This window comes from Engraulis encrasicolus, chromosome 21, assembly GCF_034702125.1.
Source record: "Engraulis encrasicolus isolate BLACKSEA-1 chromosome 21, IST_EnEncr_1.0, whole genome shotgun sequence".
In the NCBI taxonomy this organism is placed as follows: Eukaryota; Metazoa; Chordata; class Actinopteri; order Clupeiformes; family Engraulidae; genus Engraulis; species Engraulis encrasicolus.
In genome coordinates this window covers 15,359,201-15,385,705 of record NC_085877.1, presented here as the reverse complement: position 1 = coordinate 15,385,705, position 26,505 = coordinate 15,359,201, and the positions used below count along the sequence as shown (strand labels likewise).

Here is a 26,505-nt window from a genome sequence, read left to right as displayed (position 1 = left end):
CCTCGGTGACTTAATCATCTTCAGCTTTAGAAAAACTCAAATATATCTACACGCACATCTACAGTGATTTCTTGCACAGTTAAGAACAGTGTTTTGGCCTTGCCGTGCCTATAACGGTAGGGCACTGGGCTCCTACGCAAGCGACCCGTGTTCGATTCCGGTGCGGGTCATTTGCAGACCCCTCCTTATGTCTCAATTCGCTTCCCGTCCTAGCCTGGGCGAATAGCCGACTGTTGACTCCGTCAGTCAGTCTGGCAAAAGCCATGAGGAATCCGTCTCCGTGGACGATGGGAGATGGTCTGATCTTACTCTATCATTTAAATTAATTGAAGTTCCAAACTCAAATTAAAACCCATATTGTGCTATATTGGCATGACTGTTACGTTACAGCGTCGCAAAAGCATACAAATAACAAAACGAAAGTGTGAATTATATAGTTACCTTAACCAATCTGTAACGGAGCTCGCGGGTGAGTTCTATGTCACCACTCTCAACTGTTTGCAGATTGGCTAAACACTGAGAGAACCGAGCTCGAGGCTTTTGCCAAACGATGTGCGGAGCCAAAATCTTTGGGTGGAGTACATGGATGGCGTCGCCAGGCTATTCCTGTCCATCAAAAAGTCAAAAAAGACCAAAAAATATATATTTTTTAAAAGAACAGTTTTTTAATCTCTCCTCCACACCCCTCTTTCTACCCCTCTTCTCCTCCACACCCCTCTCTCTCCCCCTCGCCTCCTCCGCCAGGCCCACACCATGTATCAGGTGGGGCTGATGGAGACGGACCAGCACATCGAGTTCTTCTGGACGGCGCTGGAGATGTTCACGCAGGAGGAGCTGTGCAAGTTCATCAAGTTCGCCTGCAACCAGGAGCGCATCCCCTTCACCTGCCCCTGCAAGGACGGGGGGCCCGACACCGCACACGTGCCACCGTACCCCATGAAGATTGCACCGCCTGACGGCACCATCGGTTAGTACCCTGGGCTTTGTCTTGTTGTTTTTTTGTTTGTTTGTTTATTTATTTTTGTTTCTAATATCAGTATTGTTTATTGATTTCTCTAAATATTTCACATACAAGTCACACAAATGTCCTGAGTTTGCACTTCGAATCATACAATCGAACATGGTATTAGAATTAACAAAATCTCCCTATCCCTCCCTCCCAATGCAGGACTACAGATTCTAAAATGTATAACACATAAGACAAGATGAAATAATGATAATAATAGTAATAAATATAATAATAATAGTAATAATTATTCCTGGGCTTTATAGGGACCTTTTATGCCTTTATTTAAAACAACCACATGAGATGGTTTTTCAGAAATTCCCTTATTCACTTATTCCCTTTTCTGCCCCATTCAGACTGGGGTTCTCTGTGTCTGTGATTTCTACCGCCTGTTGTCTGTCACTCTGGGTTTGCCGGGCTTAAATGGCAAAGAAAAATCCCATGATGTGTCTTGTCAGTCAGTCAGTCCATCAACTCAGCCCTGTCTGTCGGTGCTTCAAAGTCTTTGTCTGTCTTGCGGTCTGCATCTTGTCCGTGTGTCTGTCTCTTTCGTGTCAGTCCCACTCACTTTTTGTTTAATTTTACATGCATAATGTCTGCCTGTATTTTATAGCCCTCCCAAGGTTACACACTAATGTGTTACCTGTTAGGAGGGAAGAGGGAGGCAGGTCAATAGGCTTAGTAGTGTGTGTGGCCGCTCGTCCGTCTGTCCGCCCGTGTTCATTCAGCAGAATTGTCATTTTGCAAGGTTGCTTCTACAGTGCTTACGCACTATCAAGTCACTGAGTACCCAGGCCCTCCCCCCCCCCCCCCTCTCTCCCCCTCTGCCCTATCTCACCCTTTGTGCCTCCTCTCCTCACGCCGTGTCCCAATGGCTGATAGACGAGATAATAGGATGTCGTCAGCACAGCTCAAAGTATCCTGCTGCCCTCCTGCTTCACCCCCTTCCCGTCGCTGCTATCTCCCTCACTGGGACTCCTATTGTACTTTAAAGGAAATGTTGCCCATGTCTGTAATCGGGGGAAAAAAGAGTAGAAAATATTGTCCAGTGCACCAATGTCACCTCTCTCTCTCTCTCTCTCTCTCTCTCTCTCTCTCTCTCTCTCTCTCTCTCTCTCTCTCTCTCTCTCTCTCTCTCTCTCTCTCCCCCTCCCTCTTCTTCTCCTTCTCCTTGAGGCCCCTCTTTATCAGCCGTTTGGTTGTTTATTGGGCTCTAAAACCACAGACAGCTGCAGCCTCAGGCCTCACTGTATGTAACAGTTGTATGCAGCCAAGTGTAATGAACAAAGTGCTTACATAAAATGACGTCCAGTCCATCCTCTTGCCCATGGTCAGAGAAGCGCGTGCAATGGGCATGGGCATTTAGGAAATATTCATGAGCCAATGCTCCAGCCCTGGAAACGTTACAGAACTTTATGGAAGGTAGAAAATTAACAAAGTGATAGCACCACCAACATTGCAGACAAGATTTAATTTTAAATGTTCATATTTTGTCACAGGATGTGATCATTCACTTTGATCATTTACAACCTGATCACTGATATTTGATGCTGTCTAGTAATAATGTTAATTTATAATTATACAGGACTGAATAATAAAAATGTGAATAAATTCACTTTATCACCTTATCAAAATTAACCTGAAAGATTACCCACACAGGAGACAGAGGTAGCATTTAAACATTCTGCAGCAGAATGGGGGTCCTGTTCATCACAGAGATGTTACAACAAGTGAAGCAAGCCCCGGTCCGCTAACAGTTGTGGCCTTGCCTTTATTGTCCGCTAACAAGTAATCACTAACAGAATTGTTAGTTTAACCAAACAAGGAAATAGTTCAGCTAACGAAGAATAAACATACAAGCCAGGTGGTAACTTGGACAACACAGATGTCACCACACAGATGACAACACAGGGACAGAGCTCACAAATTGACAGAGTTCACACAGGGTTTAACCAAACAGAGTTTTAACTAGAAACACAGAAAGCAAAAGTCCTAACTACAATTTATACTGTCATATTTTCAATAATACATTTATAAATGCAGAGAATTTCTTAACAAAAAAATAAAATAATTTAATGTACATGAAGCCTGTGTACAAATAATGAATGTACACACACCAACGTGACATTAGCTCTGGTTGTGCCATCCTTTTATCCAAAGCAACTTACTATTATTTACAGGGTATTAGTTACAGTCCCTGGAGCAATGTGGGATTAGGTGCCTTGCTCAAGGGCACTTCAGCCATGGATGGAGGTGTAGGGAGAGGTAAGGGTGGGATTCGAAACCTGCAACCCTCTGATCTTAAGACCACTGACTGCCCTAACCATTAGGCTATGGATGCCCATATATTAGCATTGAAGGTCAGGAGTCATGCATTACATACATTTGGGAGCTCAGAGTGTACCACACGGTCTTGATGTTTGAACTTAATTGTTATTAGCCATTACGATTAGCAACAGCTATCAGACTACAGGCTTTAGCGTTGACAAGACAAGAAAACTAATTTCCTTTTCTCTGTCTGTGCTTTTGCTTGCGTGCGTGTGCACCTGTGTGCCTGGCGTGCGTGTGTGCGTGCATGTGTGTGTATGTATGCGTGTGTGTGTGTGTGTGTTTTGTTAACACTCCTCAGGTTCTCCAGACTCTCGCTTCATCCGCGTGGAGACGTGCATGTTCATGGTGAAGCTGCCACAGTACTCCTCTCTGGACGTCATGCTGGAGAAACTGCGATATGCCATACACTACCGCGAGGACCCCCTCAGTGGATAAACACACACACACACACACACACACACACACACACACACACACACACACACACACACACACACACACACACACACACACACACACTGGATTCACCATCCACTACTGCAAGGAGCCCTTCGGTGGATACCCCCCCCCCCAGCAGATAACCTCCCAACTCAAATAACTTCTCCCTGCCATCAACTCCTCCTCAGTCCCCCACCTCTGTAGGCCAAATCCCAACCTCCACTCCATGTATCAGTATGTCTTCTCTACCACTTTCATCCCCACAGTTGCCCTCTTCTGGAAATGCCCTCTCTAGTCTGCATCCCACACTCCACTCCACTCCAGAATCCCCTGCATCCCACTCCCTGCTCCGCTCCCCTCAACAGTGCTCTCTGACGCCCCCCACAGGGAGGCAAAAGAAGTGGAGTCTACTTACGTATCTACTTCAGTCGATGACTACTACTGGTTATTTTAGAAATCCACCGTCGCATTTGCTGTGAGGTGGTTTTCTCTCTCCCCCGGCCTCTTCTCTTCTCGCGAAATGGAGCTTTGCTAGAGGGGGGGAGGGGCTGGACTACTAATGGAAGATTAAAGCCACCATCGGCTAGTCTGTAGTCTGAGGTTTTTGTCGTTTTGTTTTTTATTATTATTAATTTATTTTAATGATTCGCATCTTCTCATTTTCTCCTCAATCTTATCTCCCTCTCTCTGCCCAAGAAGGACTGTTTTTTTTAATGATTGTTTTTTAAGTAATTTTATTTTTGCGTCAGGCCTTTTCTTCAGTGCAGTGAGGTTGATTCGCAGCTTTAAATCCAGGGAGAAGAGGACAGGAGAAGGAAGAGGAGCAGCTTTGTGGAGGTGCCTGTTCTTACCGCCAGTTATAAAAGTCCACACACAGCCAATGCAGAGGCCAGCCCAGCACACCAGAGAGAGTGACTGACTGGCTTGAATGAGTGAAGGTGGGAGTGATAATTGAAGATCTCTGAGGCCTTCACGACTGTTAAAGCAACAGTGTGATGGAGCGGGCATAAGTAGGGCTGTGGTTGCGCTCTGACTGTCATATCATGTCAACGAGCCTGGTTCTTTGGCTGTCATATCGCATTAACGAGCCTGGTTCTTTGGAGCACCAAACTTGTGATTTCTTTCACACACCTCGGCAGACAGGTGCGTAGGAGATGGCCCATGGGTCACTAGTCAATAGACGATTTGAAACAACTCATGCAACACTGACCATTTCGCTGTGGTTTTGTTAAATGTGTCTGGTGAAGGTGGAAACACATCGTGTATTAAAGAAAAAGGCGCAATGGTCAGTGTGCAGGAGGTTGTTTTTTTCAAACTTTGCTTTTAAGGACCAGCCAGAAGGTTCGGGTTCGAGTCCAGGCGGGCAACTCTTCTCCCCTCTGATACAAACACCCGAGAAGACCTTAGTTCCCATGGATGGCCCTCTGCAGCGCATGGCTACAGCTTGTGGACTTGTGGAAAATCGTATAGGAACTCTGTACAGTAAAAAGCTTTTCTTTTTTTTCTTTTTTTTTCCTTTCTTTCAGACCTGCCGCTTCAGGACAACAAAAACGTATCTGCCTATATTAAAGAGGGTGCATATATTTTATTCGTCTATTTACAGAGGGTATATAAGAAACTGTACAAAGAGAAGTTATAGTACTTTATTCTGTTGCCACTTGGGTTGTTGTTATTATTAATAATATAATTATTATTGCTATTGTTTTTATTGTATTATTTTTTTCATTTGTACCTAACTGGTCACTGCAGCTGTGAAGAGATTGTTTAATTTCTTTTTATATTATTTTATTATATTGCCCAAATCAGCCCTTTTGCGTTTTGATGCTGGGTTGCCAGATACAGTATCTGGCCTCTGGACTGCTCTGATATGAGGTTGCCAGGTTCTGTCCTGCTCAGGCTCTGTTCTGCAGTGTGGAGGGTGGTGGGCGGGGGTTGTAAAGGCAGTTGTTAAGTCAGGAAGGGGAACCCCTGAAGCAGGATCTGCCTTGTTGTTTTTGGACCCGACCAGAGCTGTGCTGCTGCCCATTCCCGCACCAGTTTCGTTCGGTTCCAAAGTGCTTAACAGTCAGCGACCCATATTCTAAGCAGGTTTTGCACTGTACTGCACGTGCTACCCGGATGAACATGCTAACAGCTACATCGTCGTCACAGTTTGCAGAGACTGTTACTGAATTTTAGAAATGAGGTGCGAGAATAGTTAGTGGCATGGTTCTCTGTCTGCCTGAACACACTATCTGATAGCCTGGGGTGTCCTCGTAGATCAGGGGTGCATTTCGCGACAGTGTCATTGCTAACTATGCTAGCAACTTACTTGTTTGCAAAGCCATTGGCAACCTACTTAGTTGCTAGCTGGTTGGCAACGTCATTGTCGGAAAACGCACCGTAGTGTCGTCTGTGCTCTGCTAGGGGGAAAAGAGTGCTTCCGGAGTGCTGCTTGTTGTTTTGAGAACCAGTGCCCCCCCCTTAACAGAACCACCCGCACCCCTCTTGCCCTTCCTAATACACTTGAATGGAATGAGCCCTTACGCACAGTTAACAGACCCGGGACTCAGGGGGGGGAATGGTGTTGCCTTTAACTTTCTTTGTTTTTTTCCCTTCGTTTTTGAAAACCAAAATGTTGAAGTGTTAAAATTGTGTTTATGTTAGATGCATATGTGTTTGGCGGCTTTGTGTGAATATATTTTGGGGGGCATTTTTGTTGTTTTTGTTTGCACTTTTTTTTTTTCACCCTTTTTATTTTATTTTCACTGTTCATGTTTGACCCAGGTAAAAGAAAAATATATATTAATCGTTTATTTTTTAATTGAATGTTCTGATTCTTTTCTTTTTTTCTTATGCTCCTTCTTTATATTTTGGAGATACACCTGATAAACCGTAATATACAATTTAAAAAATAAGAAGAACCTATTGTATTGAGGGGAGAAATGATTTTACCGTTCACTCTTATACTCTTGGTAAACTATTTGCAAATTGTGCCGAGCCCCAGGCAAAGCCACCAGCGCTGACCAATGAGCCTCCAGCACTACCCCTCCTGCCCCGCCCATCCTGCCCTATCAACCAACCAGGATCAAGAGATTATGGGCAGTGGTGGTTTGGGGGGCTTGAGGAAAGTGGATGCCAGCGGTCAGTCCTGGCTACTTTGCGTCACCAGTGGGTTTCCCACACCTCTGGATCTTGACTGTTCAATGTCTCTCAGTCTCTCTGTCTTGTCCTTCTCTCTATCTCTCGCTCTTACCCCCTGTTTCAGTATTTGCTTGGGATCACTGGAGGAGAGATGAAACGAAGCAAAATGAGACAAATATCAGCAAATATACGTAAATAAACTGAGATGGGACCTCTGCACAAAAACAAAACCGTGAACCGATGAGTGGATGTGTGCTGTACATTTACTTGATATTTATTATAATTATTTATGGTTGCATTAACTTAAAAAAAAGAAATAAAAGGCAAAAAAAAAGTTTTTCCTGTCATGCCTCTGCTCGCGTGGAGCCCCCAGCACCCCATGTGCGAACGGACTGTACCTGAGATGATGAACAAACGAGAAGGAAATGAACTATGACAAAAAAAAACCTTAATGACAAATAAACGCGTGGAGGAAAGACGAGAACAAAATGGATTTCAGGAATTCTGTGTCACACAATAAAGATGTCTTGATGTAAAGGCTCTCCTGTGTCCCTGAGTGGCTGATTACCCAATGGCATTGTGGGATAGATTATGTCAGTAGTTCCCAAACTGGGGGTCACGGGTGGTTGCAAAGAAAAGGGACTGTGCTTAGAACCTTGAATATATGCTTTTATATAATTCCTCCATTCCATTAATTGGTCAGTAGGCCTGCCTTATGCCCTATTCACTTGCATAGTTACTAAACTCAATTAGCAACAGGTAGGGGACAACAGATGTTTGAGGTTAAAAAATAAAAATGTGTGGGTTGAGGGGGTGGGGTTGTGTCCAAAAAGGGTAGGGGGGTCACAGCAGAAAAAGTTTGGGAACCACTGACTGGATTGTGTTGTATATCTCTCATCTCATCTCACGCTGTGCACACCCTGTCCATGTGCCTCATTCAGTCCTGTTCAGAAGTCCGGTTCAGTGAATGAGGAGTGTTTTGGGTTTTGTCTTGCGTGGCAGCACATGTTGTGTCCATCCGCGGTTGGTTAATTTCATTTCAGTAGGCCCTCTCATCTCACCACACCAAGAACCTTTTGCACTCTCTTTATGTCCGTTCTCCCCTGCTGGGCCAGTCACAGCCTGTTTGTGCTGTTCATTAATCAGTTATGCAATCCCGCAGGCAGGCCTATTTTATTATGCTGTGGCTGCGCAATCAACCTGTTTAGCAGAAGGGGTTGGGTCGTGTTTGTGTGCATGCGTGCGTGCTTTCGTGCATCCGTATGGATGTGTGCAGGGCCGTAAACTGATATTTTTCACCACCCGCCAAAATGGCTAGTAGATGACATCTTACTTGCCAAAAACACACTCACTTATGGGTCAAAGTGGGTAGTAAGATGGTCTTTTCTACCAGCCAAAATGAAAATTTACCAGCATTTAGCCGGTCGGCAGGTGTTAATTTAGAGCCCTGGATGTGTGTGTGCGGTTTAGAGAATGACACAGGAGTGGATTTTCACTCCTGACCCATCCCGGTCCCAGAAAAAAAATACCATCCCAGACTGGAGTAAAAGAAACTAATCCCATCCCGTCCACTGCTAAAAAGAATGTTTCCCAATCCTGCCCACTCAAAATCAATCCCACTCCTGTTTCGTCAAAAAAACCCGAGGCTTTTTTAATGAAAAAAATAAGCGAGCATTCCCGCTCCTGTTCATTTTTCCCGAAAAATGTCATCCTCAAGTGCGGATGGTGGGTGTTGAGCAGAGGGTGTTGGGCCATGAGTGTGTGTGTGTGTGTCTGTGTCTGTGTGTCTGTGTGTGTGTGTGTGTGTGTGTGTGTGTGTGTGTGTGTGTGTGTGTGTCTGTGTCTGTGTGTCTGTGTGTAATATGTGGTGTGGGGGTGGGTCTTTTCAAATGAGGCTGTGGCTGCTCAATCAAATGAGGGGGCTGAGTTGTATGGGTGGGTGGGGGTTGGCCAGGCCTTTCAAGTCAGGTTTCAGGCTGAATTCGAAACGGGGAAGGCAGCTGTCCTTCCAGTGAGCTAACTGGACATCGAGTCATCAAGTGTGAATCGAAACGAAAAATTGCTTTATTTCCTCTCTCGGCAGTTGACTGCATTTGTGGGCGTAACGAGGATATTTCGAGGATACATCAGATGCTGACTTCGCTGCCTTGGTACCCAACATGCTGTGCGCCACCTCCCTCTCAACCGGAAACCTGAAAAACAAACATGGCTACTACCCAAGCTACAACCTTATCATACTCTTTATTCTGACACATGTATGTAGATATTGAAAATCGAATGGATAAATCGTCATTGTAGCATCTAAATATGCTGTCGCTAGATCTATTTATAGCATACTTTACGATTCCGCCATCTGACGATCATTCACCATTCAAATAGCATGCGTAAGTTAAGCGCTAACGTGATGAACGTAACTCCCGCCATAGAATCGCAAGGATCGCCGTAACATCAAATGCGCAAGGCGGGCGCACTCGTTAGTGCCGTTCGTAACGGCTGCCTCATCAGCTAACTTGACCTATCTGATCAGTGACCTGTTTATGTAGGAGGAGAGTCATCGAGTCACTGCCTCCCGTTTCGAATTCAGCCTCAGTCCAGACTAGGCCAGTTTGAGCTGGTTAACTGGTCACCCCACTTTTGTCTGGAAGGCAGGCCCTGCCTAAGGTCACGAGCCCACCACCCCCTCCACCATGATGTGGTATCCCCCTGCTTTTACAGCATGTGAGTTATATATGCTTCCTACTTGTGCCACAGAGTGAGCTTGTCGCAGCCATGATGCAGTTAATTTTGGTTTATGCCCTGTTTTGAAGCACGGTCTGCGCGATGTCATTCCACGCTGAAACTGCCTTCAATACAAAGAGTAAACTAGACGTGTCGGTTGTTTTTTAGCATCACAGACTCGACGAGAATGAAAATGAAACATTAAATCTTTATATCACGTGCATGTTTGATCGCACTGGCAGCCACTGTGGTAGTTTGGAACAAAGAAGTGGCTCATTTGTCGAGGACGAAGCGGAATGTTTCCTCGACCTCGGAACCACTGTTCAACTGTCCAAATAACTTCAGCGTCATAACTTGCAAGCGCATGTGTTGTCTTTGGTTCGTGTAAATAAATCAAACAACAAAGCACGGGCAACTTATTTAATGAAGAGCTCACAGTCCGTAGACCGACGAAGGTTAGAACAAGGAAGTAGCGCTTGTTCTCGACTCGAGGACAGAGCAGGCTGGTCGAGAGGACCAATCAGAGACCTATTTTCGCCCTTTCACGCCGTCGCTCCCTGCGTCGAGACACAATTTCGGGGAGGTGCCCCAGAGTACCTGCGTGATGGGGGGGGCTTCACTCCGTTAACTGCGCGGCTCACTGCATCATGATGCAGTGACGCTGATCTCGAGGCATAAACCACCCTTTACTGTCACCCACACCATCTGACACACACACACACACACACACCACTATGTACACCACAGCAGCCACCCGGATGGTATTCTAGGAATTCGTCTTTACACCTAACCATCTGCTTCTCTTACTGACACACACACACCAGTCTCTGTCTCGCTCTCTCTCTCTCTCTCTCTCTCTCTCTCTCTCTCTCTCTCTCTCTCTCTCTCTCTCTCTCTCTCTCTCTCTCTCTCTCTCTCTCTCCCTTCAGGTATTTTATCACTCCCTGTCCTCCTTCAATCTCTCTCTCTCCCTCTCTCCCTCTCTCTCTCTCTCTCTCATGATTGTACTGTTCCTTCTCTATATATCTCTCACGCACGGCCACAGTGGTGATATCCACTTCCTGGGATTTAAGATTGTTCTGTTCAGTGAGTGAGTTCAATGGCATTGAGTCTTGGGGAGTATTTCCCTCCGTAGACATACACTACCATACTATATGATACAAGACGTTTTATTGCCATGTAGGCCTACTCATTGCAGGATTATGAGAAAAGTGTTTCACATTATACGCTTCGTATTACGAAACATAGGTATAACATGATATAATAAATATTTTATGTTATGAAAATGTTCCTTTACGATTTCATAACATGAAACAACAAGTTACCCATTTCTCAGCCAACCGCAAGTAACCCCATGTGGGCGTCCATCAGTTACTATATAAAGCCTGTGGCCATACAGTAAAGAGGCTCTTATCATCACAGTAGATTTTCCTGATATCAGGTGGTCGTAACTGCCCCTCGCTGGCTGAAGACTCTCGCATATTTGACCTCTTTTTACGTACGTGTGTGCGTATATGCTCAGAATATCTGTATGTGCAGTTATACTTATATGTAGACCCTTTTCTTATGTGATGTTTTCCCACAGTCATTCTCAAAGACGGTATGTTGTAAGAGTCATAATCAAAATATCTTACTAGTAGAATATTACACTACGTAAGGGTTAACGTTCGGCGAGAAGGTCGCTACCGTGGAATAGCAGCACGACAGAGAGAATCTTTAGACCCCGACGCGGAGCGGAGGGGTCTTGTTCTCTCTGAAGTGCTGCTATTCCACAAAGCGACCGACTCGCCGAAAGTTAACCCGCTTATTATATGGATATACTTAAATGATTCACACATGGCGGGGACATTTCTTTAGACCTATTTAATGTTAAGATTGTTGCTGCGCAAAACAAAACAGTGCCGTTGTGGAACACCGCTAGGCAACAGCTAGGTAGCCAGGACAACAGGTGTTGTCTATCACAGCAGCTGATTAGAGTGACAAAAGACCGGACCCCCTGCGGAGTGATATGAAACATTCGCTTTAGCCACTGACTTGTAGGCTATACAAGCCAGTGGCTTTAGCAGTGAACGTCTTGTTGCCATTGACAGCGGTAGCCAGGACAACGGGTGCTGTCTATCACAGCAGCTGATTAGAGTCTTGTTGAAAAGTCGCTTTAGCAGTGAAAAGTCTTGTTGCCATTGACAGCGGTCTGTTATAGACCAACCCGTCCGTTATCGAAAAATAACAGACGTCCGAACGTTGGGGAGCCCCGTTGAAATGAATGGAGCATTCGACAGATGACGTCACAACCATATAATAATACAATATAACACAGACCCTTTAGTAAAGCATTATGACTTGATCATTGCCTTTCTGCTAATTGTAAATTTAGAACCAGATGGCGAGAGTTAATTGATTTTAATGGGTTACGGTGTTAATGTGTCCTCATTTCTGTATTGTCGATATAAAGGAGACTCAAACAGATCTTGAAAAGCATAAACATAATTTAATTCTTTTTTCTTTCTTTTCTTTTAAATAAGATGTACAAAAATAGAGAGAAAGAAGAGAACAGTACAAGACAAGTAATGCCACATCCACTTCACATGCGAACACATGCTCAATAAAATATCTATACACCTACTGTAAAAACTACGTTGAATTTACATAGCCTAAAATTCAATCTTAATCTTCAAAACAGTTATTCAAGTCAAATAGGGGAAAAAACATTAATAAACATTAATTTCAGAAAGTTTGTTAGCTGAGTAAATATTTTACACATATTTTGTCAACACAAAGTATTTTTTTTCAGACATAGCATTTGCCCACCTCTAAAGCAAGTAGTTTCATCAAGTATAGAGAAGTTACTTGGAGTCAAGCGAGGCGGGTCTGAAACAGACAGCACATTTTCTGGAATGGTGTTGGGATAGGCTTTGTTCCCTAGAGATATTGAAGTCCAAGTGTGTACATTTTTGTAGTTTATCTCAATTTATGCTGCCCAGTCAGAAATTCTACCTTTTTCATGAATGTTTACCAAGTAAATAAAAATAGTTTGACAAGTAGGTATTGCAGCCAAAGGTGTCTGTGGCTCAGTGTTGCCAGATTGGGCAGATCCACTTCCTATTCATGTATGAAAAGTGCAATTGTCCAAGCAATAATGAACACTTAAAATTATTGGTGATAGGCTAAAGATTCGTGAAAAAGATGTCACTTGTTAACGGGCAGCATAACCACTGTGGGGGAAAAATTACACAATGACCCTTTCTTAAGACAACATTTAAGTTAAGCCATTTGTGGCCTTTTTTCTTCCTGTCTTCAACCCGACTCTGTAAGCAGTTCATGTCCAGCTGTTTCTTGGGTCTGGAAATAAACTACTGAAGAAAATGACACAGTGGGCCTTTAAGACATTTAAGTTAAGACACTTCAGGCCTTTCTTTTCTTCTTTCCTGTCTTCAACTCGGCTCCTGATCCTCGTTTCTGGAAAGCCTTGCCGCTAGCCAAGTTAGCAACTTAGTAGGTTGCCCATGGGAAATTGCAATGCAACTAGGTACGTTGCTAACTTGGTTAGCGATGACGCTGTTGTGAATGAAACGCAGCCCTGCTGGTTAGCAGTTCATGTCGAGCTGCTTCTTGAGGCGCTGTAGCTGCTGCAGGCTGATGTTGTTGCCACCGCACACCACCACCACCACGGGGCCCAGGCTCTGGCTCAGCTTGCCCTCCACCTGCAGCCGCCGGATGATGTCGCAGTACACGGCAGCCAGGGCGGCGCCACACGCCGGCTCCACCAACACCTTCTCGTCGTCTGGGGAGAGAGAGGAGACAGAGAAGGGTGGAGGTTAGCAGAGATCCAAAGTAGCAGTAGTAGTAGTTGAAATCATACATGATATTACACCGTTGTTACACATTCTCATCCTCTGGGGAGAGAGAGGAGGGAGGTGGATGTACGGTAGGGACATTACAGAGGGAAGCCTAGGCCTATATTAGACATCGTGCCTGAATGTAATGTAGGTAGGTGCAAAAATATGGCTGAGCGAGACGTTGAGTGTTACACAGGTATGTGGCAATGGATTGTGGCTTCTGGACCCAGATTGCCCATCTGGTTACAGTATGTGAATACCCCCCTGTCTAAGTACATTAGAACCATGTGTGTGTGTGTGTCTGTCTGTCTGTCTGTCTGTTAGGACCATGTTTGTGTGTGTGTGTGAGAGAGAGAGAGATTCTTCTGTGTGTGTGTGAGAGAGAGAGAGTGTATCTGAGCATGTTAGGACCATGCCTGAATGTCATGTGGGTGTTAAAACCCTGCTAAGTGAGTGGTTGATTACCGGACAGGTGACTATTATGGAAGTAGGTGGAACTTGGAGGATATAAAAATGACTGGCCTCATTTATAGCAACTCATTTCTCCTAACGCCCTCAGATTTAAAAATGGGAATTCATTTCTACTTCAGTGGATGCTTTCCCTCTGCTTATTTTCTAACTCTGTTGAGCTTCTCAACACACTTCGTTACTATTTACTGTGTTGACACACTGACTCACCGACAAACTTCTCGACGGCACGCACGGCCTCTTGGTCCGTGACGAGCTCGGAGTAGACTGTGTGCTCCCCCACCAGCTTCATGGTCTGGGCAGACACCCGCGTCAGGCCCAGGGTTGTGGCGATGCTGCGGACAACAGACAGACCAAAAGACAAAGAGGTCAGAGGAGTGGAAGAGTGGTGGTGTGTGCATGCCCATTTGTGCAAGAGTGTGTGTGTGTGTGTGTGTGTGTGTGTGTGTGTGTGTGTGTGTGTGTGTGTGTGTGTGTGTGTGTGTGTGTGTGTGTGTGTGTGTGTGTGTGTGTGTGTGTGTGTGTGTTTTAAACTGGCAGATCCACAGTGGCACTGTGTGTGTGTGCATGTGCGTGCGTGTGTGTCGCCATCTCACCTGGTGATTGCGGGCAGTGTGACGAGCTCCCCCGCCTTCATGGCAGCGTTGAGGCTGTGCGCCCCCACGGTCTCCATCGCGACAAGGGGGACGTCGTCCCAGCCGGCGCGCCGCAGCCCCTCGATGACGCCGTTCAGGAGGCCGCCGCCCCCCACCGACAGCACCACGGCGCCGGGCTTCTCCCCGCCCAGCTCAGACTCCAGCTCCTTCACCAGGGACGTGTGGCCCTCCCTGCACAAAACACAAGAAACATCGTTGTTATTATGAAGTCATTAACCCCTTAATGCATGCCGTACCTCCAGTGGCACAATGTAATAGTCATTGAAAAGTTAACCACCATAGTGCTACAATACTATGACATAACACAGGGGGCTTTAGTAATGCACTACTACTCGGTCATTGCCATTCTAGTAACAGCAAATGTATAACGCTGTGTCTTAACATACGGTAGTTCACTTGCATAGTTTGATAGCAATTACAGTGAGTTATTTTGATAAAGTTCATGTGTCCTGACGTTTTGTCATGACTTGCTACATTCCTGTTGTATCTTCCCCTTTTTAAGGGGATGTTTATCAACTCTTTCAACCCTTCCCCCTGCCATAATCAGCAGTTTACTCTACTGTATCTTATCTTTGCAGAGGGTCAGCAGTCAGCACTGACTGACACTGTTTCTATATTTAACCGACTGAGATCCACTATAATGTAACGCTGTGTGTGTGTGCGTGCGTGTGTGTGTGTGTGTGTGTGTGTGTGTGTGTGTGTGTGTGTGTGTGTGTGTGTGTGTGTGTGTGTGTGTGTGTGTGTGTGTGTGTGTGTGTGTGTGTGTGTGACTGATACAGTGATGATTGTGTGCTTACCAAATCAGTGGATCATCGAAGGGAGAGATGAAGACCCAGTCTGGGTTGTTGGCTGTGAGCTGTTGGCCGTATTCGATGCTTTCATTAAGTGCCTGGTGGGTAAAGATATGGACACAGATATGTTACCCAAGATGCATTGATTTGTACTTTATGTACATGTATGTAATACGCTTGTTTTGATGGGACATGAAAGGGAAATTAAAAAAACATTTGGCGTCAAAGTCATTAGTCAAATTTAAAGCATCCATATTGATGTACAAGTGCACCTGTAGCCAGTTGGCCTAAATCTTACTGTATTTTATTATAGTAGTATAGTTTGTCTTCAGTGTTGTTTGTCTTATGATCTCAAAATAATAATGATAACTACCAATACATTTAAATGATGATGAAGATTGTATTTGTGAAATGATATTTGTAGTTTTAGAGAGTTGTAATGGGGTTGTAATGATATTGTCATTATTATGTGTTGTATTGCGGCGATGTCTTCATCAGCTTATGAGGGGAGGACTCACTTTTCCGTGGATGACCACGTCCGCTCCCTCGTCCTTGAGCCTCTGCACGGTCTCATTTGGGGTGACGCTGGGCACCACGATGGTGGCGGGAACCCCCAGCTTGCGGGCAGAGTAGGCGGCCGCCATGCCCGCGTTGCCACCTGGGAACATGGGCAAAAAGAAGAGAGCTTTAGTACTTCAACCCTCTGAACGTCTGTAAGAGCCATGGTGAAAAAAACAACTAATATCAAAATTTAAGCTTGTAAAAAGCCTGAATGGCTAGTGACTCGAGGAAAACTACAAGCAACAGTGTGCTCTTTTGTGCAACTGTGAGCAAAAAAAAGTTCATAAATATATATATAAAATGGGAGTTAACAAGGAATTGGAACAGGTCTTATATTGCAATTATACAATTGGTTGTTGCTTACCCTTCCAACAACAACTGAAATGTAGGATAGAATAAAGGTATGTGGCACAGTTTGGCTGCCTTGTGAGTGTATGTGTGTGTGTGGGGATGGAGGGTATATGGTTACATGAATGTGCCTTTATGTAAATGTGTGTGTGCGTGTGTGCCTGTCTGACTCACCTGAGCAGCAGACGAATCTCACACATCCACGATCGGCCCACTGCATCACAGAAAGAAGGGAAGACAAAAGAGGAAAAGAAAAGAAAAAAAGAAAAGAAAAGAAAAGAAAAGATAGGAGGCTGATGAGTCATCTTGTTGTCATGTTTATTGCTGCTGCAAACTCTCTCCCTGGGGGAGCAGTCAAACCAGAGGCCCAATCTCTCCCATCACCCACCCACTGTGCCCTGTCTTTGTCCCCCTTTTCTCAGAATGCCATTTGCGGGGGTGACCACCAGCTCATCTCAAACTGGTCTGTACTGGTCTTCACTGGAACAGTGAGAACCTAGCACATTGACAACAACAACACACACACACACACACACACACACACACACACACACACACACACACACACACACACACACACACACACACACACACACACACACACTACCAGTACTCACTCTTCCCTCCTGAGTAAATGCCTGCTGCAACAAACCCTTCACTGAGCAAGTTAATCAGTTTAGAATCAATCAGTCAATTATCAGTCATCAGTTTGAATGTAGCGATTTTTCTTCTGTATCTCTCCTCAACTGTATCTCTGTATCACTTCAACTGAAAAGGTTGATTGTGTCCCTATGTCAATACTGAGGGCAGCAAGCACAAGTCTTAATAGCAGTCTATATGTGGGTCAATGTGGTTTATTTTTTTATTTTTTTATTTTTTTATTTTTTTTGGGCGGGGGGGGGTGCTCAGACGAAAAGTGGTACAACCACAGCAAGCGAATGCCCATAAATTATGTAGTAATTGGTAAAGAATGTAGTGCAATGAAGATGATGATTATAAAGTTCACTATCAACAAAACAAATGTCATTTAATCCATACAATAGTATGGCATTAGCTGTGGTTGCACCACCCTGACGTGCGATACTACTACAAACAGGAAGCACAAGCCTTAATAGCAGCCTACACTGCATGTACACTGGGGTGAGAGGGCCAAAAGATACATGTACAGTAGGTCTGTTGGCCAATTGACGCGCATCTTCTAGACATGCAATGTTCAAAGCTACCTTCTCTGGTTTCATTTGTACAGTTGTTTCTCATCCACATGCGCCTGTCAAACAGGCACTTAAGCACCTTGCGGCAGTAGCAGACTGCAGGGGCGGAGCACTGGTATTGGGACAGGGGGGGCGGGAGATGTGTCAGAGGCGTTGGGCCCACGAAATATCGTAGAATGGGGCCCCTACAAGATGTTTGGCAATCGAAAGCCACTGGCAGCCCCCCCCCAAGTGGTGAGGCCGGGGGTTCCTGGCCCCTATGCCCCCCCCTCTGCTCCGCCCCTGGCAGACTGTCTTCTTATGCAACCCATGGCATTCCAAGGGCAATGGCTGCACGCAGGCCTGGCAGGCATGCACGCCTACAGGCACGCACGCACGCACGCACACACACACACACACACACACACACACACACACACACACACACACACACACACACACACACACACACACAGATCCCCTCACCCACCTCCCAACAGAGGTGCCAATCCATCTGTCATGAATTGAAAAACCCTGCCTCAAATTTGATCCAGCCGGCTCTGAATCAACTGATCGTTATGAGTCCTCAAGAGAGATAGGCTAGTCACTCAGTGAAGTCGCCTGTGTTGGATGCGGGCAGCTGTGATGTAATGAATAAGGAGTTGGACAGCAGATCACAGGCTTGTAGGCAAAGAACATGTACTGGTGTAATTACTTCTGCTTTATACACCTGTGATTAACATAGCATTTTTTTTATTTATTTTTCACTGTGGAAGCACCTTGGCTCACCATCTTACACAGGTGTCCAACGTCTGTTCATTCAACTCTTATAGAGTAGGGGCAACACTGTAAGTGTTTCACTTGACTAAGTGGTGCAGTTAACTCTTTGAGACAAGGCCCCTGTTACAACTGTGCTGTTACCAGAATGGCAATGACCAAGTCATAATGTATGACTAAAGGCCTGGTGTAATGTCACAGTAGTGTAGTACTATGGTAGTTAAGTCTTTTCAATGACTATTGCAAAGGCCTACATGACGGCATACATTATGTTAAGGGGCCTCTACCACTGCCAACATCGGGTGCATTGGGCTCACCGTCTTGCACAGGTGTCCGATGCCCCTGATCTTGAAGGAGCCGGTGGGCTGAGCGCAGTCCAGCTTGAGGTAGACGGAGGTGCCGGCCAGCTTGGACAGGGGCAAGCTCTCCCTCAGCGGGGTGGCCACGTGCAGGCTGGTGCTCTTGGTGGTCTTCATTGCTGTCTTTTCTTTCTCTCTCTCTCTCTGTAAGCGTGCGGGCAGGCGGATGGTCGGGCTGTCAGTCGGTCGGTCAGTGTCAAAGACAAGTGGTAGACCAGCTCAAAGCAGATGTGCTGTGTGCTGTTTAAAGGTAGAAGCATTGAAGAGCATTAATTGGAGGGGTAATGAGTCTGGCTGTGTACACGGTAATAAATGCAACGTTCATTCAACACTTCAACTTAGAGAGTTGATTTAACACCTTAACAGAGTATGTTTGGTTGCAGACTACTCTCTAAGTGTTAAATTAACACCGCTTCTTTATTTTTCAGTGTGTACTGTCACAGAATTAAGTCATCTGCGGGTCTTTAATTATATACAGGCCACTGTTTACAGTTACCTTAGTGTGTAACATATAGGATGGTAAAAGTTGGCAACAACTTTACAGGTTTAAAACTTTTGCAGCTGGAAAAAACACACCATACATATTTTCAGAATGTAGTGGTCACAAATACCAACAGCAGAACTTTGTCATGCAATAAGCACATGCAATACATTTTAGTGGTGTAGGCTTATCAATAAGTGGTGTAGGACTGTCAATAAATTAATGGATCAATGAGAAAATTACTTACTTGTTGAGTGCAGTTTGGGATGCTGTGATGAGCAAATATTCCGTTTCTTGCAAGTTATCAATCCAGTAGAAAGCTGAGCGTTCCTACCATAAATCCCGCGGGTTTATATGAGGTGTTGGGGAGCCGGCGCGCGCAAGAGATGGAACCTGCGCAGCCAATCGCCTTCGGGGCCGCTTCACACACCTCCAGACCACGCCCTAGTTCCCTCCTGATGTCATAAGAGGTCTATCGGGTCACCAAGGGATTGTCTGACTTCCGAATAAGGAATTTCCATCCCTTTTCAGTCAAGACAGCTTCCTGGAAATTAATGTTTATTTTATCACGTTCGTGATCTTACGGGGAACTAGGAATTCTAGCATTGTCTGTCTTTTCTTCCTTGTAGGCCATTGCAATTATTGGAAATGGTGTTTTTGATATGGATGATGCAACTAGTGTGACTTTGTTTTGTTGTTGTTGGCTATAGAGGACTGCCATCAGTGTTTTCAAGGCTGTTTCTCTAGGTGCTGGTCCTGGACATATGTGCGTAAACGTGGGTTACAGCTTACTTTTATGTCTACTTTATAGTGAAACAGTTGAGCTTTAGTATTACTTTTTCACATAAAGGCAACCTATTTCATTTATCCTTCCAGCAATGCCAATCTTACCAGACTTCTTTACTATATAACTTTTAAAAGGATGCATTGTGACCTCAAAACCTCTACCTTTGCCAGACGTCCGGTTGTAGTTATAATTTGCAATACCTGGGCATTACCAAAAGAGACGCTTCTATTTTGGCTCGGCTCGGCACTACCAAAAGGGGGTCTAGACAGCGGGTGAGTGCTGAGCAGACGCCCGACCGGCCTAGCGCTGCAAATGTCACTCATGCTGTCGCGCAAACCTGACCGATCCGGCTGGACGCTTTGGAGGGTGGGGTGAGGGACGCTAAAGGCATGGAATGAGTTGTGAGGTTTTTTTTCTCTCCTCCGACGCACTTTTGTTCTAAGACTTTCCGTCAATTAGGCTATTTACCGTGGTGCCTGAAGCTTGGAAGGACGGTGCGGCACAACCCAATTTCCCTGCTTGATAAGTGTGTCTGTTTCCATATCCCACAGTGGCCAATGTTTATTTAATGTTAAGGAATAGACACGTGTTTCATAAAATGAAATGTGCTGGAAGTAGCGAACGTTAACCGATTGTAATTTTACGCATGGGGGGCAAGTTCATTCTCAGATGAAAACACAAGTTGCGCAACGTTGGGTAGTGTCTCGATGACCCTCGCAGGTAAACAGGGTGATGATTTGGACTCTGGCTTGCAGCTCGTTTCGAGCGGTTCCGGCTGCATTGGGACCCATCTTCGCATTCGGGTCATGGTCCTGTCTGGTCATGGTCCGAACATGGCCAGAACATGGCCAAAAGAACAATTTTGCCACATCTGCCAACTAGCCTATCGAGACGTGTTTATAATTTGGATCATGGTGTTTTTTTCACTGGACAGGGTGTATCGTGTTCACAAAAAGTAAATTCACCAATTCTGACCTTAACACATGCGGAATTCTTTTATGCGCTGTTTGTCCTTTTTGGTTAATCCAAGATGCACTAGCCTATCAATTGTCATGTAGTCACCAGCATAATAATGCCATTCTGATGTTGGCCTCTGCCTTTTGTGCATTCGTCGTAGTCAGAGTTTCCTTTAAAGCATTTATTCAATCCTTAACGCACCGTAGGCCTATTGTTATTATCCTTAATTACGCACGTGCCGATGTTCGCTGACTCCGCACAAATATGTCCCGGGAAAAAAAAAACAACAACAACAACAACAAAGAACATGATTTGGTCTTTCCTTCTTTTTTTCAATCTTTCTTTCAATATGTAGACTAGTCTATGTGTGGGAGGGTATTGACAATTGCTGAACAGCATTCAGATGTGGACATTACAGAAACTAACTGGTGGCACTTAAACCGGATTATGACCATGTCCTGCCTGGAGCTCCAAACAGTTGGCCTACTAGTGCCTGTTCTTGGCAGTAATAATAGCATAAGTTTCCACTATCAACATCAGCATCATCCTCATCATAATATTATTTAGTCATTTCATTGCTATGTCTTAGCAAATGAGTTAAATGTAGGCCAATCATCCAATCAATCAATCAATCAATCAGTAATCCAGTTGTATATTGTAGCCTGAGTAAACCCCAATCTCCCTACTTCTTGGATGAAAAGAAGTAGAGAAGGGCTGGCGTTGAAGCCAGGCCAATGTACTGTTCCCTACTGTACACTCTGTACTGATATGTTTGTGTCATAGTGCCACCTAGTGGCGGCTTTAGTTAAGTGGGCACCTGTTCTAATCTTGAGGACATTGGACACACATTGTGTGCATCCCAATATGTGACCTTGCCTCCTCCACTTGTGCTTGTCTCCTAGCCCCTCCTCCGTGGAGAAAACAATAAAGTTTCCCAGCTGTCAGCCTCGCCACAACAACTTTTGAGGGACTGTTTTTCATTCACCATCCCAATTGCAAATGAGAAAATGACTCTATAATTGAGCTTTTGCAAGATATTGAAATATAATGCTGTTGTCAGTGATGTCATCATGACGAGAAGCGAGTGGAGGAGGCAAGTGGAGGAGGCAAGGTCCCATATTAAGATGCACTCACTGTTACAGTTGAAAGCCATTGATGACTGACAGTCTAAGCAACTATGCCACCTGTTCTGAATGTATATGTCAAAATGGATGCTATCTAATCTTGATGGCCTCCCAATCCTGTGAATAACACATAGCTTACACACTGTATTCCCATTGGGAAAGCATGGCAATATTTATTTTAAATACATATTTCATAATTACACAGTAATACCTTACGTAGCATGTGTTGACCCTGCACTGCTAAAAGATGGACTAGTCAATATGCAAAGTAAGTATAATTGTGCCATTTATAACTGCTTACTCAATGAAAATAGTGCTGTGCAGAAGTATTTTCCCCCTTGCTGATTTTTGTTTTAGCTTTTATTGCATCTTATTGCAGATCAAGGACACTTAAATGGTAGATAGAGATAACTGTCAAGGAAGCACACATCAAATAATGTGTTTTAAGCATCAATATTATGTGTTAAGGGGGGAAAAGCTATCTGAACCTTTGTGGCTCCGCGTGAAAAAGTAATTGCCCCCTAAACCTAGTTGTTGAACCAACCCCAGCACCAACATTAGCCAAGTGGTCTTTCACTAACCTGGTTCTCACGCAGATGGATATGCAGGAAGCACTAAGGGTCTGCGCGAGAGCCAGGCTACTCTTTCACATGGCTGTGGAGGAATTTTGGCCGACTCTTCTTTGGAGAATTGTTTTCGAAACAGGTCGCCCATGTCCTGACGTATTAGAGCCCCAAACCACGAAACTATCACCATGCTTCACTTACATGTAGCCTAAGACGTTTTGCTCTGTTTTCAAACGCAGAGTTCATGTCATACAAGATGTAACGGGATGTACAGTACTCCTTCCAAAAACATTTGTTTCACCTTCCCACAGAATCTTTTCCCAGAAGTTTTAGGGATCACTATAAGTCTTTTGGAAAACTCAAGACAAAATGTGACCAGGGTGTACTTCCTCCAAAAACCTTTGTCTCATTTTCCCAGAATATTTTGCCAGAAACTTTAGCGAACATTTGTAAGTCTGTTGGTTAACTCAAGATAAGCCTTTTTCTCGTTAGTCATATGATTAATAGTAATATCTGTAATAAAAGTAATAACTGCCTTTCCATCTTGGAACTCTGACATGCATGCCGTTTCTGTGTTTCTCTTATGATTGAGTCAATGGCCACTGCCATTTACTGAGGTAATTGGCACCTCCAGCCGATAAGATATTGTTATGTGTCCCTTTGTCACCTCTTGGATCCACCATCACCATGTTCCTGGAACAATTTTAACAAGACAACTCTTGGAAATTCTCCTCTCGAATCTCTATTTGTGGATAATGGCTATCACAATGGTTTGCAGAAGTCCTGAAGAGTTAGAAATGACTCTGTAAACGTTTAAAGTCTGAGACATTCCATTTAAAAAAATATATATATATATAATCAGATCCTGGATATTGATAGATGGCAGCATGATATCATGGGTTCAATATGGCCTACTACGTTGTGAAACAGGCTCTACTTGAAAAATGTGTCTTGATTTAAAAGGTCTGAAACCTAGGGAAGCATAGTGCCATTTTAAGATAGATTGCCTTTATTGTTTCCAAGGGGAAATTCATTCTCTCCACCATCCCAACTTGTCACAGTCAACACATACAGTAGCATACAAGACTGACATTCAACATAAAACCATTGAAACATTCATATTAGCCTGATTATCATCGACTTTCAAATCTCTTCGATACTTGGTCTGACCAAGAGCATAACAATTAACATTTCCCAAATGGCCTCCCTTGGTTTGCTAATGATTGTTTGCTTCGCAACAAAGTGGGAGGAGTTCCCGTATTTGCGGGAACTCAGAAAGTACTTGCATTGACTCTTGACCTGACAGGTAGCAACGCTGAAGCTGTTGCGTCACTAGGAGGGCACGGCCTGCCTACATTCATATAGGCTCCTAAACTTAATACATGTACACTCAGACATTTACAGACCATCCAAGCACAACATTGATGACATTCAGACACTATGTACCCAATATGATTCTGTACTGAGTGTAGTTTTTTGGGTGCACCGCCCAGAGCGGCAGCAATGATACCCTTAATTTCTCTTTGGGGGTTAATAAAGTTACTCTACGCAAATTACTCTACAATCCAGACAGATATGACACCACTGAAAAGCAGATACATGCGCACTCAGAAACTGTCAGACAACGCAACACTGATGACAGTGAGACACTATATAGGCCTACTGTACGCCTCCAGGAGGGTTCAATGCAATGTCTAATATAATAATTATAATATTCAAAATACATGTTTTGAAATAATGTGTTCGGGAAACAGTACAATTCTTCCTAATTTTCATAAAACCACCACCAATGCAGAATTACTAAAAAATGTACAAAAAGATATCGAATATTTATTCAATATATTCAAATATAAAACTCACAATCAACCGCAACTCCAGATGTAAAAAAACAGTTATAAATGAACTACATCAGGAAAAAAACAAAACAACCCCATAGAACACACACATTCTTGTGTAGTGTCAGCAGTCTTGTGTACTCTAAATTAACTCTAAATCAGTTTAGAGCTCATCTCTCTTCTCCTCTTCCACATTGTGGAACACCTGGAGTACATCTTAATATGCGACCTTGCCTCCTCCACTTGCCTCCTCCACTCGCTTCTCGTCATGATGGCATCACTGACAACAGCATTATATTTCAATATCTTGCAAAAGCTCAATTGTAGAGTCTTTTTCTCGTTTGCAATTGGGATGGTGAATGAAAAACAGTCCCTCAAAAGTTGTTGTGGCTAGGCTGACAGCTGGGAAACTTTATCGTTTTCTCCACGGAGGAGGGGCCAGGAGGTGGGGCGAGGAGACAAGCGCAAGTGGAGGAGGCAAGGTCGCATATTAAGGCGCACTCCTTTCCATCTGGCTGCTTCCTCCAGGACAGCTGGACATTTCCTGCCAACCCTCTGGCTTTCAGTCTCAGTCCCATCTGAAGAAGAGAGCTAGAGGTATATTCAGACGCGTGCGTGCGTGCGTGTGTGCCCGTGTGGGCTCACCTGCTGTAGGAAGGCTCATTGCACGTCAGGATTTTAAAACACTCACACTCTAAAGCATGTTTAGATAGCCTAAAGTGGGATAGTCTTCTCAATGATTATGTGAAACAGTACACACTCTCCACAGAATGTCTAGACAGAATGTCATGATCTGAAATATTCTGAAATAATAGTATTTGGAGCAACATATACTCCTTTACCTATTTCAGCAAAACCATCATCAATATAGAACTGAATTAACAGATAAAATCACAATGGCACACACAAAAATGCATCAAACAATTCCTATCATCTTATTCATACTGTATCTTCTTAAAGAAATATAATGAATATTACGTATACAAAAAAACATTGATTTGTCATGATTAGCTGTAATTAGGAATGAATATGATATACAAGTGCAGTGTATTACATAATAAAATCAGTATTTTGTGCTCCACAAAGTGATTTCGAGTAGGATAAATGTGAACTCGTAATTTGTGAACTCGTCAAACTTGGATTGTGGGTGAACCCGAAGAAACACACACTATCCTGTCTCGTATGTGCTTCCAGTGATTCCCCACATAAACTCAGAGCTGTGTTTAGAGCTCAGTTCTCCTCTCCTTCTTCTTGTCGTTCTTCTTGTGGAACACCTTTCCGTCTGCCTGTTTCGTCCAGGAGAGCTTCACATCTCCTGGAAACCCCTTGTCTTTCAGTCTGTCCCTAATCTGAAGAAGGAAAACCATTTTAGAGAACCAGAGGGCTTTGGGCTTTATAACTGAGAAAATGCAACAATAAAAGGTATACACATGATCATAACAAACAAAATTGAATAATGAAAAATGAATAGTGTGTGTGTGTGTGTGTGTGTGTGTGTGTGTGTGTGTGTGTGTGTGTGTGTGTGTGTGTGTGTGTGTGTGTGTGTGTGTGTGTGTGTGTGTGTGCTGGACTCACCTGTTGTAGGACGACCTTCTGCACGTCAGGGTGTTCCATGTCCACACCATCAAATGCCTCCATCTCCACTCTCACCATCTGAGACCTTTTCACAAGGGCTGCATGCGGGCAACATGCACGGACGGACGGACGGACGGTCGGACGGACGGACGGACGAACGTACGTACACACGCACGCACGCACGCACGCACGCACGCACACACACACACACACACACAAGATGTGGGGAAATGTGACTGAGGTGAGGTTAAATGATGTGTGGTATGCCAAACCAGGTGTGGTAAGGTGATATGAGGTGCAATACAAGACTAACCATTGCTGATGATGTCAACAGAGCTGCTTACTGAGGATGTCAATGGGTGATTGTTTCTCTGTCCCTTGCACTGGTACTGGCCTGCCTCTAAGGGAAGTGTGATGGCGATGGTCCGACTGGTCTTACCAGGAAGTGGGGTGCTGTCCTTTAGCCAGACATACTGATACCAGTCTGTGTACTCCAGTATGTCACATCTGAGGGTGACTTCATCTCCAGAGTGAAAGGGAGGAGGCGGAGACACCATCACTGTTGCATTAGGGAGAGC

The 26,505-nt window shown here is 44.4% G+C and overlaps 2 protein-coding genes across 6 annotated transcripts in view; one reads left to right on the top strand and one right to left on the bottom strand.

Annotated features, from left to right (window-relative positions):
- Window positions 1–5,064, top strand: part of LOC134436927 (probable E3 ubiquitin-protein ligase HECTD4) — a 145,808-nt gene extending 140,744 nt beyond the window's left edge. For all 5 annotated transcript variants that reach the window (XM_063186276.1, XM_063186274.1, XM_063186272.1 and 2 more), the window contains 2 exons: window positions 745–967; window positions 3,636–5,064. In XM_063186276.1, coding sequence (XP_063042346.1) covers window positions 745–967; window positions 3,636–3,772 — 360 coding nt within the window. In that variant the 3' untranslated portion in view covers window positions 3,773–5,064. The remainder of the gene's footprint in view (window positions 1–744; window positions 968–3,635) is intronic.
- Window positions 5,065–12,084: 7,020 nt separating this feature from the next.
- On the bottom strand, window positions 12,085–19,512 carry LOC134437563 (L-serine dehydratase/L-threonine deaminase-like). Its single transcript, XM_063187051.1, has 8 exons — window positions 19,331–19,512; window positions 18,561–18,842; window positions 16,451–16,490; window positions 15,886–16,025; window positions 15,374–15,465; window positions 14,517–14,747; window positions 14,131–14,255; window positions 12,085–13,397 (listed from the first exon to the last, which is right to left on the bottom strand). The coding sequence occupies exons 2-8, from the start codon at window positions 18,717–18,719 to the stop codon at window positions 13,201–13,203; spliced, it is 984 nt and encodes a 327-aa protein (XP_063043121.1). The 5' UTR covers window positions 18,720–18,842; window positions 19,331–19,512; the 3' UTR covers window positions 12,085–13,200.
- Between the last annotated feature and the right edge of the window lie 6,993 nt (window positions 19,513–26,505).

Excerpts from the sequence above, each read along its gene's own strand:
- LOC134437563 (XM_063187051.1), bottom strand. The coding sequence starts at position 18,719 with ATGAAGACCACCAAGAGCACCAGCCTGCACGTGGCCACCCCGCTGAGG. Across the intron at positions 16,491-18,560 it reads TCGGACACCTGTGCAAGACG|TGGGCCGATCGTGGATGTGT; the intron begins GTGAGCCCAATG and ends TCTGTGATGCAG. Across the intron at positions 14,748-15,373 it reads TTCGATGATCCACTGATTTG|GGAGGGCCACACGTCCCTGG; the intron begins GTAAGCACACAA and ends TGTTTTGTGCAG.